Source organism: Salmo salar, chromosome 27 (assembly GCF_965601325.2).
Source record: "Salmo salar chromosome 27, fSalSal1, whole genome shotgun sequence".
Classification (NCBI taxonomy): Eukaryota; Metazoa; Chordata; class Actinopteri; order Salmoniformes; family Salmonidae; genus Salmo; species Salmo salar.
This window is the reverse complement of record NC_138317.1, coordinates 16,623,164-16,639,775: the sequence shown is the minus strand read 5'-3', so window position 1 is coordinate 16,639,775 and position 16,612 is coordinate 16,623,164. Positions and strand designations below refer to the sequence as shown.

Sequence of the window (16,612 nt, the reverse complement as noted above, 5' to 3'; positions counted from 1 at the left end):
GGTAAACACAGGAAATTCTACCTCCCCATTGTCCTGGCTGACACTGAGCCCTCATGTAAAGAGCTACAACAGTCCACTTTTACAAGCTGAGCATCTACATAACTGCCTTTCCCATTGTGAGGGAACAAAAGGAGGGAGAAACTGCCTGTGGGGTCCCACAGGGCTCAATGCTCGGGCCATTGCGGAAATTCATTGTTACCTCTCTACTTCTTTGTTCAGAGCCGGGCTGCTGCTTCTGGCTGTTCTTTAGCTGCTGCTCCAGTTTCAAGATCTCCTGCTGGAAGACGTCCCTCTCGTGTTCTCGGTCGATGGCCTGCTCCTGGGGATCAGATTTTAAGACCAAGCCTTTAAAGGAGAGTAGCTAAGGGAAATACCCATAACATATCAAATCGAATTATATATCAATGGGAAACGTCTCTGTTTCAGTGCCAATCTGAGTGACCCCAAGAAATGCATGGATGATGAATAAATGATGCATCAAGTGTAGTGCTTTATGCACTGCCTAATCCGCAATAACCAACATGCACATTCATATAATATTTGTGTAAATGTGTATACTTTTAAACAACATAGTTCCTACGGTCCTCCCCATTCATCCATCTCTCTATCCATATTCATCATCCCCCCTCCCTCATCTCTCCCTTCCCCTCTTTCTCTTACATCCAGGAACCTCCGGTTCTTCTCCAGCTGTTTCTCCAGGGCCTGGATCTGCTGCAGCAGGTCGCCGGTCTCTGTCTTGCGGGCGTGCTCCAGCTCGATGACCCGGTTGACCTGTTCCTCCAGCTCAGCCTCCAGTGTTTTCACCTGGTGCAGGAGGCCCAAACTCTCCTTCTCTGCCTGCCGCTGCACCTCTACCTTCTCAGCCATCAGCTTCTCCGTCTCCTCCAGGAGGTCTGGGGGGAAGGGAGGGAGGGAAGGACAGAAGGTGTCACACATAAGGTCACTTTAGAGGGGAGGAGTCAATGATTTTGGACATACAGGTTTTTATTCGATCAATGGACAGGACAGGATGCTGAGATGGAGTTCTGTGGACTGTCGGTCGATAAACCGAAAATCAGTTACAGCCTTACTATTAATGTAAAATCTAAGTATATTCAGCTGTTTGTGTCTCAGAAGTTCTAAAATTGTGTTTTATTCATTTTAAAATCATTACATAATTGAGATGTCTGCTTTTAACAAAATGCCCCCAATACAGTCTGCCATTTCAGCATCACGTATAACATATCTAACAATTTCACTCCCAGTATCTTCCCAACATATACCTTTAGTAATCCGATGCCATCATTTAACCAACCAACCAACCAACCAACCAACCAACCAACCAACCAACCAACATTAAACCAACCGACATTGCTTCACTCAGGAGATCAAAACCTCCATTGTATTAGTACAACAGATAAAAGGGTAAGAGTGCAAACCACAGACCAAGCACGTAGACAGTGCTGAGACATTGCAATATCCATGCCTCATATGCAATTGCAGGCAAGGGGTGGGACAAATTCCTAATTGAGCAATCATCTTAACTCCAAATGTAGTGGACATTGTCACGATGTTAACATGGATAATGTGAAGTAAGGTTAGGGTGAGCTAAACTCTAGGAGCAAAGATGATTGCCAATGAGGAAATAGTTAAGCTTACAGTATCAATGTATCAAAATATAGCTTATCCGATTCCTTCAATCATGCTCAATCATAAATCAAATGAGAATGATCACACTGACCCATATGACATTAACATGACAAACCATGACATAGAAAAGTGAATCAAAAAAGAAAAAGCAAGGGTTAGTGATTGAGTGAGTGAGCCCATAGCAAGTGCCAAGATTTTTTTGTGAGTTGCTGTATTTGGGGGTTAAAAAATATATTTGTGAAGTGCCAATCGACTAAAGACTAAAAGGTAACATAGATAGACTGGCCATGCTCTGATGTGGGACACACCTGCTTCAGGCGCTGCATCGACTGCAGCTTCAACTAGGCCTATGGGAGGAATAAGAAAGCACAGTATTTCAACATGCACTTGTTTTGTCATAAAAAGGAGGAAGACTGGAGGAGAAAGGATGCGAGAGATGAAAACGAGAGGGCGGGGTCTCCCTGCATGTGCTGTCATGGTATTGGTTAAAGCTGTGTCAGAAGAGGATGGATAAGCCAATGCCGTGAGAGCAGGAGTGAGGTGTTACTGAAATGGCTCCCTGTACATTGAATTCATGTCCTTGCTGTATACTTGCCATTTCCTTATGGATTGTTCATTAACCTATGGAATACCTTAAAATAGTACTGGAAAGAGGTAATGCATCGGAAAATGCTTAAAAAATGTTTTGCAAAGGGAAACAAGTGTCATTGGTCAAGTCAAGGTAGTTCCCTCCCTGTTTCAGTCCACTTCATTACATTTGGTGCCTAATGAACACAACCCAGGTGAGACTTTTGTCAGATACAGTACATGTGTCACAAATGTTCCAGGATTCCGTTTTATCCCAGAGGATTTCTATCAAAAACAATTATCAATTGTAAACTTCATTACAACATGAATGAATCATCATGGTCACCGTTTCTATAGGAATTAATTAAAGCACAGTAATAACAGAGTATATAAATTAAAATTACAAGGATTTCGTTAAAAAGTCATTGAGTGATAAGATAACAATGAGTGGCTACTCTTAAGCTGACACAGTATGTGGTGATGATGATGATGATGGCGATGACAATGAGTCACACAAATAGTCAAATGTAGATCTAATCAAGGAAATAAACCAACCTTCTGTATGCAAAAGAACATGGGCCTGTCTTATCTTCGTCATAGGACCCACAGAAATAGAATTACTAGAACGGACATGTCAAATTGCCATGGTCTGAGGGGTTTCTCTCAGTAATGCTAGTATTTCTATTTCAATGATACAACCCCCACTTCACTCTCCCACTCTTTGGAGTAGTGATGTCATAAAGATGTAGTCATAGTTCTCTAGTATCACCAACAGCATGTTTTTGAGCATCTCTATTGGAATAGGTATTGCGCATATCCAATACACTTTACATAATATGAAAGTAACATTCTCACCATTATTTCATGGCCTAGAAAACCAATCAAAGTTTGTCACGTGCGCCAAATACAACAAGTGTAGACCTTACAGTGAAACGCTTACTTACAGACTCTTACCAACATTGCAGAAAAGGTATTAGGTGAACACAAGCAATATTTGAAGTTTTGTCAAACTGTATATTTTGTTCCATTCAGATCCAACAAGAAAGTAAGTGGTGGGGTACATACGTAACTCGCGCGGGCCGGCATGCTCCCTCATGGCGTCCTGTTGCCGTGACAGTATCTCTCGCTCCTCCTGCATCTGCAGCCTCTCCTGCTCCAGTTCGTGTAGACGGCTGCTTGTCACCTGCAGGAGCCAATGACATTCAGTTAGAGGCAGGTTGACAATGTGGTTAGCCAATTAAAAACACTGACTCAGGCACACAAAAACTGCCCTTGCAGTGTGCGAAGTTGCCCGACATAGCGGTAACATTTTTAACAGATGGGAAACAACTTGAAACATAATTGTCCACAGTTTTCTTTAAATCTGCACAGAGAGGTTGAGATATATTGGACAAAAAATATTTACCTAGTACTAGGGTTGCAAAGGGAGGGTATATTACTGGAAACTTACCAGTAAACTACCCGAATTTTGCTATCTTTCAAGGATTTTATGTAATCCATCACAAGACATCTAGTGGCCCTTTCGGGGTACTTCATATTTTTACAGGTTTCTAATTATCTCTGGCCCACGGTGTGTCTTTATTACATGTAAAATATATGAAATAATTAAATACGATGATTTTCAAATAAAAACTATAATGAAAGCTGTAAAATATCATTCTAAATATAAAACCATCAACTTAGTGAATATCATTGGTGTTTAATATTATGGTTTCAGCATGAAATATCCTTTATATATATTTTTTTTTTTACACACTTTTGTTTATTTTGCTGATTCAGTATGTATTTGTTGTCAATGTTTTGGTGCCAAACTGGTGGCAGTTGTGAAAAAAATAAATAGTTGGAAGAGATGCAGAGTTGATTGAAAATAAATGTCATTGCTGATTAGAAGCTTTTTTTCAATAAATTAGGCTATTTTCCCTTCAACCATATGATCTATCTATTAGAAACTCATGGACAATATGGAGGCTAATATAAAAAATGAATACTATAAATAAATACATAAAAAAAAGTTCAAGTATAAATTACCAAAGTTTACTGAAGATTACGGTAACTTTGGTGAACTACCAGTAGCTTTGCAACCCTACCTAGCAGGCATTACTGGTTGAAATTACATCATTATGACATAAAGACTGCTCGCTGGGTAGTGGACAGAGCATGTCACCCTCAACGGTTATAAAACACAGTGATAATGGTAGTTGTAGACTTGGCCTCTGTCTCACCTGCAGCTCCTGCTCCAGGCTTAGCTGTAGCTCCTCCTTCTGACGCACCTGCTCCTCCAGCGCGGCCCGTTCACCCGTGTAGCCATCGATCAGGCCTAAGGGGCAGAGAGAGAGGAGAGGGAGTATTAATATATAGATTTAGCGTTCGTTGAATGACACATTAACACATCACACACAGTTAGAGCCCGACCGATATATCGGTTCACCGGTACTATCGGACGATGTTGACCTCTACCAATATTCAATAAATAGGATGAAAAAAGGGAATCTCATGATTATCTGAATACTTGCAGCCATTCTCATGATGCATCATTTTTGTCACAATGTAAGAAATCAACATTTGATGTATATTTCTTGGACAATTGCTATTTTGGATGGCAATTTGAGAACTCTGAAAAAATGTCACTTTTACATTTTTCTCACTGTAAAACAGTAGATCGGCAGATATCGGTAAGTTTTGTACACAAACTAGGGCTGGGCGATACGACCTAAAAATCATATCTCGATTTTCTCAAGCTTATGGGCAATTTACGATATATATATTTTGTTTCTCTAAATAAGCTTTGTTGCACAATTAAAGGTCAATTAACTGCATTTCAAACAGTCAGGAATAATCTAATGAATTCTGGATATTATCGTAAATAATAGCCTTCAACAGCCTTATAGTATATTATCGTAAATAATAGCCTTCAACCATAAGACCCAATAATAATGGTCTTTATCAAACGTAATTATTTTATTAAAATAGTTTAACCTGTTTTTTGCAGTAGTCACTGATCTGACTTTCACAGCTATCTATGAAAATGCCCTTTTTTTTTTTAATTACAAATGTAACCAGAATCAAGCACAATGCACACCCACTAATAATTACCAACTTCTGTTAGCAGGCATTATATAAATTTAACACAGGTCTCATAAACAAGCTCTCAAGCACAAGCCCACTGCTAGTGATTAGCCAGCTAGTCTTTATATTTAAAGTCTAGCCAACTTGGATCTATTTGCTTGCTAACAAAGTAGAATAGTTGAACTGTTATGAATACACCCTCCTGTCAGTCTCCAACTATTTTAACAACATAGCCTGTTTAGATGTTGAAATCAAGTTGCCTCCCTAGAGAAGAACATCTGCTGTCTCAGCCACTGCCGGTCACCAAGTGAGTACCACCAGGCTCGATCCTAGGCCCCACACTCTTCTCAATTTACATCAACATAGCTCAAGCAGTAGAAAGCGCTCTCATCCATTTATATGCAGACGATACAGTATTACACTCAGCTGGCCCCTCCCCGGATTTTGTGTTAAATGCTCTACAACAAAGCTTTCTTAGTGTCCAACAAGCTTTCTCTGCCCTTAACCTTGTTCTGAACAACTCCAAAACAAAGGTCATGTGGTTTGGTAAGAAGAATGCCCCTCTCCCCACTGGTGTGATTACTACCTCTGAGGGTTTAGAGCTTGAGGTAGTCACCTCATACAAGTACTTGGGAGTATGGCTAGACTGTACACTGTCCTTCTCTCAGCACATATCAAAGCTGCAGGCTGAGGTTAAAATCTATACTTGGTTTCCTCTTTCACCCCAGCTGCCAAACTAACCCTGATTCAGATGACCATCCTACCCATGCTAGATTACAGAGACACAATTTATAGATCGGCAGGTAAGGGTGCTCTCGAGCGGCTCGATGTTCGTTACCATTCGGATGTCAGATTTGCCACCAATTCTCCTTATAGGACACATCACTGCACTCTATACTACTCTGTAAACTGGTCATCTCTGTATACTCGTCGCCAGACCCACTGGTTAGGCCTCACTCCCCCCCATCTTTCTGAGATACCTACTGCAGCCCTCATCCTCCACATACAACACCCGTTCTGCCAGTCACATTCTGTTAAAGGTCCCCAAAGCACACATCCCTGGGTCGCTCCTTTTTTCAGTTCACTGCAGCTAGTGACTGGAACGAGCTGCAAAAAACACTCAAACTGGACCATTTTATCTCCAGCTCTTCATGCAGGAGGCCTTTTGGTAGGCTGTCATTGTAAATAAGAATTTGTTCTTAACTGACTTGCCTAGTTAAATAAAGGTTTAATCATTTATTTTAAAAACATGTTCAAATAAGAAAAAGATTCTCTCATTGCACCTTTATAAAACACAAACTAGACAACTGCGTGCGACAGAAACTGAGCATGAATTTTCCACAATCATGTTCATTAATACTCCTGTCTAAGGAGGGTCTGTACTGTTCAACATTTGAGTTGAGACATAAAAAGGATATTGTTAAGGGTAAGTTCTCCTCTATTACAGTAAATTGTCTCTATGTGTTTCGGCGTACATATGACTGATTATGTCAGACCAAACCTCAACTACAAATAGCGAGTTGAAACTGCTTGTTGTCTGAGGAAACAATATCTTTAATCCCTTTTTGTTGTGAGTGGCAGGGGGAGGGGCTTGGTGTCTGTGTGCGAGTGGGAAAGTGCACAGTGCACACAACACAGAAGGAGCAAAGGAGACGAGACCAAAAATACACAATCAAAAATACAAACTTTAAAAAAAGTAAAACCTCAATTCTTGCAATACAAGCATTTGGAACAAGACTCTAAAACATACATTTGAACTAATCAAATGAATTTGATATAATCGCTAAGCCCTAACGCAAACAAATATTCAGACAAACAAACACAGGCAGAATGTCCTGACCCATTTTGCTTGACAGAGTGTACGACAGAGGGCTATGCTGCCAACAAACACATTTAAAAATTCTATTATTACCCATCTTGTTACAGGTCACTAGATAAATGCACTACTGGCATGTCATTCAGCTGATGATAAATCTGTTTGGAAGACATGACTGCATTACATTTACATTACATTTAAGTCATTTTATCCAGTGCATTCACCTTATGATATCCAGTGGAACAACCACTTTACAATAGTGCATCTAAATCTTTTAGGGGGGGGGGGGGGGGGTTAGAAGGATTACTTTATCCTATCCTAGGTATTCCTTAAAGAGGTGGGGTTTCAGGTGTCTCCGGAAGGTGGTGATTGACTCCGCTGTCCTGGCGTCGTGAGGGAGCTTGTTCCACCATTGGGGTGCCAGAGCAGCGAACAGTTTTGACTGGGCTGAGCGGGAACTGTGCTTCCTCAGAGGTAGGGAGGCGAGTAGGCCAGAGGTGGATGAACGCAGTGCCCTTGTTTGGGTGTAGGGCCTGATCAGAGCCTGAAGGAACACTAGCAATGTTCCCAAAGATCTGATAGAGATTACTAATGAAATCCTATCTAGTACTAGTATGTAGTAGCTAGACTAAATAGGTGAAGTGAATACGCTTAATCATAGATGACTGTCTGATGTTCTTCCAAGAACTTTGTTGTGCTGATGTGTGTTAAACTTGCGGAGCCTCATTCTGATCTCTTTGTTTACTGTAAACTCAACAAATCATTTGAATGGGTGGCTCTACCCTTGTGTCTTTTTAAATGATGTTATTACTACAAAAGTATACGAGCCCACGTTATAGTGGTAACACATTTTCACAACAAATGAATGTACCTTAGTAACATCCCCAAAATTCATAATTTGCAGTGGATTAGACCACTCCCAAGAAAGCCTTCTGCATAATAAATACAACTCATATATAGGCCTACCTTTAAGATTTCAATGCTGTCACTAACCAGGTTTCCATCAAACCTTTTATGCGAGTAAAGTACATATTGAATAAACAGCCCTGATGGAAATAAGAAATTTGTCCGTAAACTTTACAAATGTTGACAAAACAAAATACAAATGTTTTTTTTTTTTCATTGAACCTTAATCCAGGCGAGTCATTTAAGAACACATTCTGACTTACAATGACGGCCTGGCAAGGTGGGATCTTTGTGTGTCTGTAAAATGCATTATGCGAGAAATGGGAACTGCTTTTATGAGCAAATATTGATATAATAACGATCATATTGAAGTAAACTTTGAGGCAAGCGATATGTTGTGTGGTCCTCCCACGACGACTCGGGAAAGCACGCAGTTTATTAGGCTACAGGTGAAATAAGTTAGGACGAACTTCACAGGGCGTTGAAAGTGCAGAGTGATGAGTTTGATGAGCTGTTCCAATCGAGGGTCTTTATATTTTTTTGTTTGCCTTATTTTACCAGGTAAGTTGACTGAGAACACATTCTCATTTACAGCAACGACCTGGGGAATAGTTACAGGGGAGAGGAGAGGGGATGAATGAGCCAATTGTAAACTGGGGATGATTAGGTGACCATGATGGTATGATGGCCAGATTGGGAATTTAGCCAGGACACCGTGGTTAACACCCCTACTCTTACGTTAAGTGCCATGGGATGTTAAGTGGCCATCTTTAGTCTTATTCTGGTGACATGATCGATGCTTGGCTGCTGTTTGACAGATCAAAATAATCTTGCTATTTCATTCATAAACGCATGTAGGCTACAGCCGCTCTTTATGTGCGAGCTGTTGGCTATAGCCTACATGTCAAGACCAAGGCAACATTTTTAGTGACAAAACCATGGTGGAAACTCACTTATCCAATTTTTTATTTTTTTTCGGTAAATGGGAATTTAACTGGAAAAGTTATTTTTATGCCCACGACCTCATCACGCACAGCCATTTATCTGCAACAATTCAATTTGATGGAACATCTCTGGTGGGAAAATGTGCATATTGTTTTTATGTATATTTTTGAATATTCGCATGAAAATCTGTTGCCAATTGGATGGAAACCTAGCTAGCGTCATCTTTACAAATGTTGTTTGCGTGTTAAATTGTCAAGTTTTATGAGCACAACAACAGTATATTAATTTATCACTTGTAACTATGCTCCATGTTAGCAACCAAAACTAAAACCACATCAGAGTAGTTCAAACAATAACTCATCATTTCTTAACTAACTCATACGCTGAAACTTGGAATGCTGCTGCTCGTGGGAAGGTGAGAACTTGGCCATTCACCAGAAACTCAGCACTCTTGGATCTGCATTCCGATGGTTATAATATGAGGTTGATTATCAGAATCAATCCACCAACCATCAATTCACTCTCTCAAGGAAGTTATATTTTATAATAAATCTGACAAAAATAAAGGTGATATTCGACTACGGATGAGATGGCTCCGGTCTTAAGTATCGTGTCATTTTATTAAGCCACAGTCATGAAGCCTATACGCATCTTGATAATATCAGATGTCGTCTGATACAGCCTAACACTGGAAGCTTGTGATGGCCTCCTGGCTTCACCCTCCTACCTGGTACAGCAACAGTCAAAACTGGTTGAGGTGATCTCATTACAACTTGAAATGGCAGTTTTGCCCTCTGGATAGTGATGGGGTAAAAATGTAATCAGCACACATTTCGCAATATTATTTTGGACGATATATATTACTTTGACTCAAATTCTAATTATTTGTTTTATTGCTAGGTAGCGTTAGATAGCGCTAGTCGGCTGTACCGGTGCCAAAACTCAGCTATTTGTCATCCTATAACTTGTTTTCCATCTTCTTTTTAAATAGTGAGCCAACATGTTTTTAGCACTTATTTCCTTGACTGATCAAATCTCATTTTCTCACCTTTGGGATGGAATCCCTTTAGAATGAAAAGCACAAGGCTGTAGGGTCGGCAGGTAGCCTAGCGGTTAAGAGTGTTGGGCCAGTAACCGAAAAGTCACAGGTTCAAATCCCAGAGCCAGTGGTGGAAGGTGGAAACATCTGGCGTTCTGCCCTTGAGCAAGGCAGTCAACCCCCAACAGCAACTGCTCCCCGGGCGCCAATGACGTGGACGTTGATTAAGGCAGCCCCCCGCACCTCTGATTCAGAGGGGTTGGGTTAAACGCAGAACACACATTTCGGTTGAATGCATTCAGTTGTGCAACTGACTAGGTATCCCCTTTCCTTTCCTAGTCTCATGAGAGAATCTGTTGTCTCTGTCTCATGGAAACAGATCAATTAGGCTGCACCATCAATCAGGCTGCAAAACAAACTAACCACAGTGCTGACCCTGCCACACATCACCTTTCTTGCATTAAAGACAATTTTCTAAAAGGCCAACACTGTCTTACCAAATGGGTAATATTTGCTCAGAATTGTATCAACACACCCCTCTTGCTACAATTGTCCACAATGGCATCATGATGCCATTACATTTCCTATAGGCCTGTCTCTCTCTAATACTCTACTGTAAACCTATCCTCTGCAAAACATAATACAGAAATACATCCTAACTCCCCCTGAGAGACTTGAGTGGCCTCAGAGCCTGGCTAATGGTTTCTGTCAGAATGGAACATCCTTCAGAATTCAAGCAAAAGCAAGCCTGTTCCTCCATCTTCATTGAAACCAGTTTTCCACGCCACACCAGGAGCTAGGTATTACAGAGTGAATTAGACAGGACAAAAGGAGAGCATCATTTCGGCTTGACATTAACCGTGCTTGAATACGTGGATGGAAGAGCAAACACAATGGAGGAAGACAAGGCATCATTTGGGTTGGAGGCATCTTCGAAAGCTTTTAAGTGCCTGAAATGCATGTTGAAATATGTAGGCTGATATTGCAGGTCATGTGAAATCTGGGTGATGTTTTGTTCGTGAATGAGAATGTCCTTCTACCCTGTGTGTGAGTCAAGAAAAAAAGCAAATGCAAACCAAATGTAGAGGCAGCAACATTTACTATGTTATTTGTCCAGCTACATTTGAATGTGTGTATTTAATCTTTTTTTTGTTTTTACTGCGAGTCGCATGTCAGATGAAGACGTATCCTTGTGAGGACTTTTGGGGATTGAACAAACTCACTCACCCACCCACCCACACACACTCTCCATATTTTCACTTTCCCTTTCACCCACAAATTCCCTAGCCATCTGACTCACCAAAACACACCATCCCCCACAAACAACCCGAGACACACACTTTCACTGCCCTCCACCCACCCAAATTTAAAACAACCCCATCACAAACACCGCCCCCCCCCCCCCCTCCACTCCACTCACCCTCTGCCCTGTGGAGCTCCAGGGCCAGCTGCTCACGGGCGCGCCCCTCCTCCCCCAGCCTTTCCTGCAGATCCTCCTGCCGCCGCAGAAGATCGCCAATCTCCTGGTTGTGGTGGAAGGACTCGCGCATCAGCTCCGTCTGGGTGACCTGCGCATGTTCCAGCTGATCAGGGTTGGGAAGATAGGTGGGCGAAACAAAGACAATTACTTTAGTGATCAAAGAGCATTTGAGGAAATACTTGAGGTGGAGGATAATTCTGAATAAAAAATTGAGATACACAAAGCAAGTTGGTCCACACAGACTGACTCAGTTTGAAAGAGCGTGGTACTAGCAACACCAGGGTTGTGGGTTCGATTCCTCCTGGGATCACATGTACAAAAAAAATTATGAACTCAGTGCACTGTAAATTGCTTTGGATAAAATAATCTGCTAAATGGCACATGGCATATTAAATATATCCCATGTCATGAATGAATACTCTGTCATTTACGGACAATAATGCTGAGCCTTGTGACAGTAGGTCTAATGGGAATATTTATGATCACCAGTCATGGTTTCCAGTTAGTGTCCAAAGTGAAAGTAAAAAATGAGGACCAATCAATCAAAGCAGTAGGCCCACTTAAGGATAATGGGTGGAACAAAACTACACTAGCACATAAGATACACAGAGGGAAACAGTGGGTTCACAACACACATGGCCTGTGTGGCTATGCTTAAATGAGTAGGGAATCCCAAAAACAACTACAGGGCAATGCACAAAGAGGTGTGGAGAAGGTTAGCTGTATACAGTTCAGCGGTAAGTCTCGAGTTGTACAGTGGTACATCATGACAGCGTAACTTTAACTTTGAAAACAGATGAGACAGGTCTAGTAGACGTTGCACTGTGACGCATTCACAAACACCTTCTATCCTGGCTGAATTAGCATGGAATTGCTCTTCTGCAATAAACCACTGACTTGCACTACATACATACATACATACATACATACATACATACATACATACATACATACATACATACATACATACATATATACACAGACATACAGTGCCTTGCGAAAGTATTCTTTTCCGGAACTCCAATTTGAGCAGCAGCAGCTGAAAAATGAGCTCCTACAAATATTGAAATTGACATGGTTTTTAGAGTGAAGTACATCGGAAAAAAGCAAAAGAAAACTGCAAGACTGAATAGGAGAAAATAGACTGAATAGGAGAAAAAAACAAGCAACAAACAAAGAAGATAGGCTTTTGAAAAATAACTATTTTTCATAAAATTGTAGTTATCTTAGCTAGCTGAATTGTTTACCAGTTGCTAAGCAGTTGCTAGGGACTGTTTTGGAAGAAGCTAGCTAGCTAACGAAGAACAACAAAGAATATCTAGTTAACAGAAGAAAAGAAAGAGAAAATCAGGACAGAAGAAAAAGGATATCAAAGTGAAACAGTTCTCTAAAGACACAAGAGACAATAATACAAGAAACAACACTTCTGTAGATTGTCAACTATGTGTCTGTCTATCCCTGTTCTCTCCTCTCTGCACAGGCCATACAAACGCTTCACACCGCGTGGCCGCTGCCACTCTAACCTGGTGGTCCCAGCGCGCACGACCCACGTGGAGTTCCAGGTCTCGGGCAGCCTCTGGAACTGCCGGTCTGCAGCCAACAAGGCTGAGTTCATCTCAGCCTATGCTACCCTCCAGTCCCTAGACTTCCTGGCGCTGACGGAAACATGGATTACCACAGATAACACTGCTACTCCTACTGCTCTCTCTTCGTCTGCCCACGTGTTCTCGCATACCCCTAGAGCATCGAGCCAGCGGGGTGGTGGCACTGGAATCCTCATCTCTCCCAAGTGGACATTCTCTCTTTCTCCCCTGACCCATCTGTCTATCTCCTCATTTGAATTCCATGCTGTCACAGTTACCAGCCCTTTCAAGCTTACCATCCTTATCATTTATCGCCCTCCAGGTTCCCTTGGAGAGTTCATCAATGAGCTTGACGCCTTGATAAGTTCCTTTCCTGAGGATGGCTCACCTCTCACAGTTCTGGGTGACTTTAACCTCCCCACGTCTACCTTTGACTCATTCCTCTCTGCCTCCTTCTTTCCACTCCTCTCCTCTTTTGACCTCACCCTCTCACCTTCCCCCCCTACTCACAAGGCAGGCAATACGCTTGACCTCATCTTTACTAGATGCTGTTCTTCCACTAATCTCATTGCAACTCCCCTCCAAATCTCCGACCACTACCTTGTATCCTTTTCCCTCTTGCTCTCATCCAACACTTCTCACTCTGCCCCTACTCGGATGGTATTGCGCCGTCCCAACCTTCGCTCTCTCTCTCCCGCTACTCTCTCCTCTTCCATCCTATCATCTCTTCCCTCTGCTCAAACCTTCTCCAACCTATCTCCTGATTCTGCCTCGCTCGGTCCTCCCCTCCTGCTCCGTGGCTCGACGACTCACTACGAGCTCACAGAACAGGGCTCCGGGCAGCCGAGCGGAAATGGAGGAAAACTCGCCTCCCTGCGGACCTGGCATCCTTTCACTCCCTCCTCTCTACATTCTCCTCTTCTGTCTCTGCTGCTAAAGTCACTTTCTACCACTCTAAATTCCAAGCATCTGCCTCTAACCCTAGGAAGCTCTTTGCTACCTTCTCCTCCCTCCTGAATCCTCCTCCCTCTCTGCGGATGACTTCGTCAACCATTTTGAAAAGAAGGTTGACGATATCCGATCCTCGTTTGCTAAGTCAAACGACACCGCTGGTCCTGCTCACACCGCCCTACCCTGTGCTTTGACCTCTTTCTCCCCTCTCTCTCCAGATGAAATCTCGCGTCTTGTGACGGCCGGCCGCCCAACAACCTGCCCGCTTGACCCTATCCCCTCCTCTCTTCTCCAGACCATTTCCGGAGACCTTCTCCCCTTCCTCACCTCGCTCATCAACTCATCCTTGACCGCTGGCTACGTCCCTTCCGTCTTCAAGAGAGCGAGAGTTGCACCCCTTCTGACAAAACCTACACTCGATCCCTCCGATGTCAACAACTACAGACCAGTATCCCTTCTTTCTTTTCTCTCCAAAACTCTTGAACGTGCCGTCCTTGGCCAGCTCTCCTGCTATCTCTCTCAGAATGACCTTCTTGATCCTAATCAGTCAGGTTTCAAGACTGGACATTCAACTGAGACTGCTCTTCTCTGTGTCACGGAGGCTCTCCGCACTGCTAAAGCTAACTCTCTCTCCTCTGCTCTCATCCTTCTAGACCTATCTGCTGCCTTTGATACTGTGAACCATCAGATCCTCCTCTCCACCCTCTCCGAGTTGGGCATCTCCGGCGCGGCCCACGCTTGGATTGCGTCCTACCTGACAGGTCGCTCCTACCAGGTGGCGTGGCGAGAATCTGTCTCCGCACCATGCGCTCTCACCACTGGTGTCCCCCAGGGCTCTGTTCTAGGCCCTCTCCTATTCTCGCTATACACCAAGTCACTTGGCTCTGTCATATCCTCACATGGTCTCTCCTATCATTGCTATGCAGACGACACACAATTAATCTTCTCCTTTCCCCCTTCTGATAACCAGGCGGCGAATCGCATCTCTGCATGTCTGTCAGACATATCAGTGTGGATGACGGATCACCAGCTCAAGCTGAACCTCGGCAAGACGGAGCTGCTCTTCCTCCCGGGGAAGGACTGCCCGTTCCATGATCTCGCCATCACGGTTGACAACTCCCTTGTGTCCTCCTCCCAGAGTGCTAAGAACCTTGGCGTGATCCTGGACAACACCCTGTCGTTCTCCACTAACATCAAGGCGGTGACCCGATCCTGTAGGTTCATGCTCTACAACATTCGCAGAGTACAACCCTGCCTCACACAGGAATTGGCGCAGGTCCTAATCCAGGCACTTGTCATCTCCCGTCTGGATTACTGCAACTCGCTGTTGGCTGGGCTCCCTGCCTGTGCCATTAAACCCCTACAACTCATCCAGAACGCCGCAGACCGTCTGGTGTTCAACCTTCCCAAGTTCTCTCACGTCACCCCGCTCCTCCGCTCTCTCCACTGGCTTCCAGTTGAAGCTCGCATCCGCTACAAGACCATGGTGATTGCCTACGGAGCTGTGAAGGGAACGGCACCTCCATACCTTCAGGCTCTGATCAGGCCCTACACCCAAACAAGGGCACTGCGTTCATCCACCTCTGGCCTGCTGGCCCCCCTACCTCTGAGGAAGCACAGTTCCCGCTCAGCCCAGTCAAAACTGTTCGCTGCTCAGGCACCCCAATGGTGGAACAAGCTCCCTCACGACGCCAGGACAGCGGAGTCAATCACCTTCCGGAGACACCTGAAACCCCACCTCTTTAAGGAATACCTAGGATAGGATAAAGTAATCCTTCTAACCCCCCCCCCCCCTTAAAAGATTTAGATGCACTATTGTAAAGTGGTTGTTCCACTGGATATCATAAGGTGAATGCACCAATTTGTAAGTCGCTCTGGATAAGAGCGTCTGCTAAATGACTTAAATGTAAATGTATTCGGCCCTCTTGAACTTTTCGACCTTTTGCCACATTTCAGGCTTCAAACATAAAGATATAAAACAATTTTTTTGTGAAGAATCAACAACAAGTGGGACACAATCATGAAGTGTAACGAAAGTTATTGGATATTTCAAACTTTAACAAATAAAAAACTGAAAAATTGGCCGTGCAAAATTATTCAGCCCCTTTACTTTCAGTGCAGCAAACTCTCTCCAGAAGTTCAGTGAGGATCTCTGAATGATCCAATGTTGACCTAAATGACTAATGATGATAAATAGAATCCACCTGTGTGTAATCAAGTCTCCGTATAAATGCACCTGCTCTGTGATCGTCTCAGAGGTCCATTTAAAGCGCAGAGAGCATCATGAAGAACAAGGAACACACCAGGCAGGTCCGAGATACTGTTGTGGAGAAGTTTAAAGCCGGATTTGGATACAAAAAGATTTCCCAAGCTTTAAACATCCCAAGGAGCACTGTGCAAGCAATAATATTGAAATGGAAGGAGTATCAGACCACTGCAAATCTATGAAGACCCGGCCGTCCCTCTAAACTTTCAGCTCATACAAGGAGAAGACTGATCAGAGATGCAGCCAAGAGGCCCATGATAACTCTGGATGAACTGCAGAGATCTACAGCTGAGGTGGGAGACTCTGTCCATAGGACAACAATCAGTCGTATACTGCACAAATCTGGCCTTTATGGAAGAGTGGC

At 43.2% G+C, this 16,612-nt stretch overlaps 1 protein-coding gene across 5 annotated transcripts in view; it reads right to left on the bottom strand.

The window, feature by feature from the left end:
* LOC106588567 (A kinase (PRKA) anchor protein 9) overlaps positions 1–16,612 on the bottom strand; it is a 141,582-nt gene that overhangs the window by 35,588 nt on the left and 89,382 nt on the right. For 4 of the 5 annotated variants that reach the window (XM_045709243.2, XM_014177703.3, XM_045709245.2 and 1 more), the window contains 6 exons: positions 11,389–11,551; positions 4,419–4,513; positions 3,262–3,379; positions 1,938–1,976; positions 661–893; positions 200–319 (listed from right to left, as the gene is read on the bottom strand). In XM_045709243.2, coding sequence (XP_045565199.2) covers positions 200–319; positions 661–893; positions 1,938–1,976; positions 3,262–3,379; positions 4,419–4,513; positions 11,389–11,551 — 768 coding nt within the window. The remainder of the gene's footprint in view (positions 1–199; positions 320–660; positions 894–1,937; positions 1,977–3,261; positions 3,380–4,418; positions 4,514–11,388; positions 11,552–16,612) is intronic. The other variant, XM_045709246.2, reaches the window with a different exon arrangement.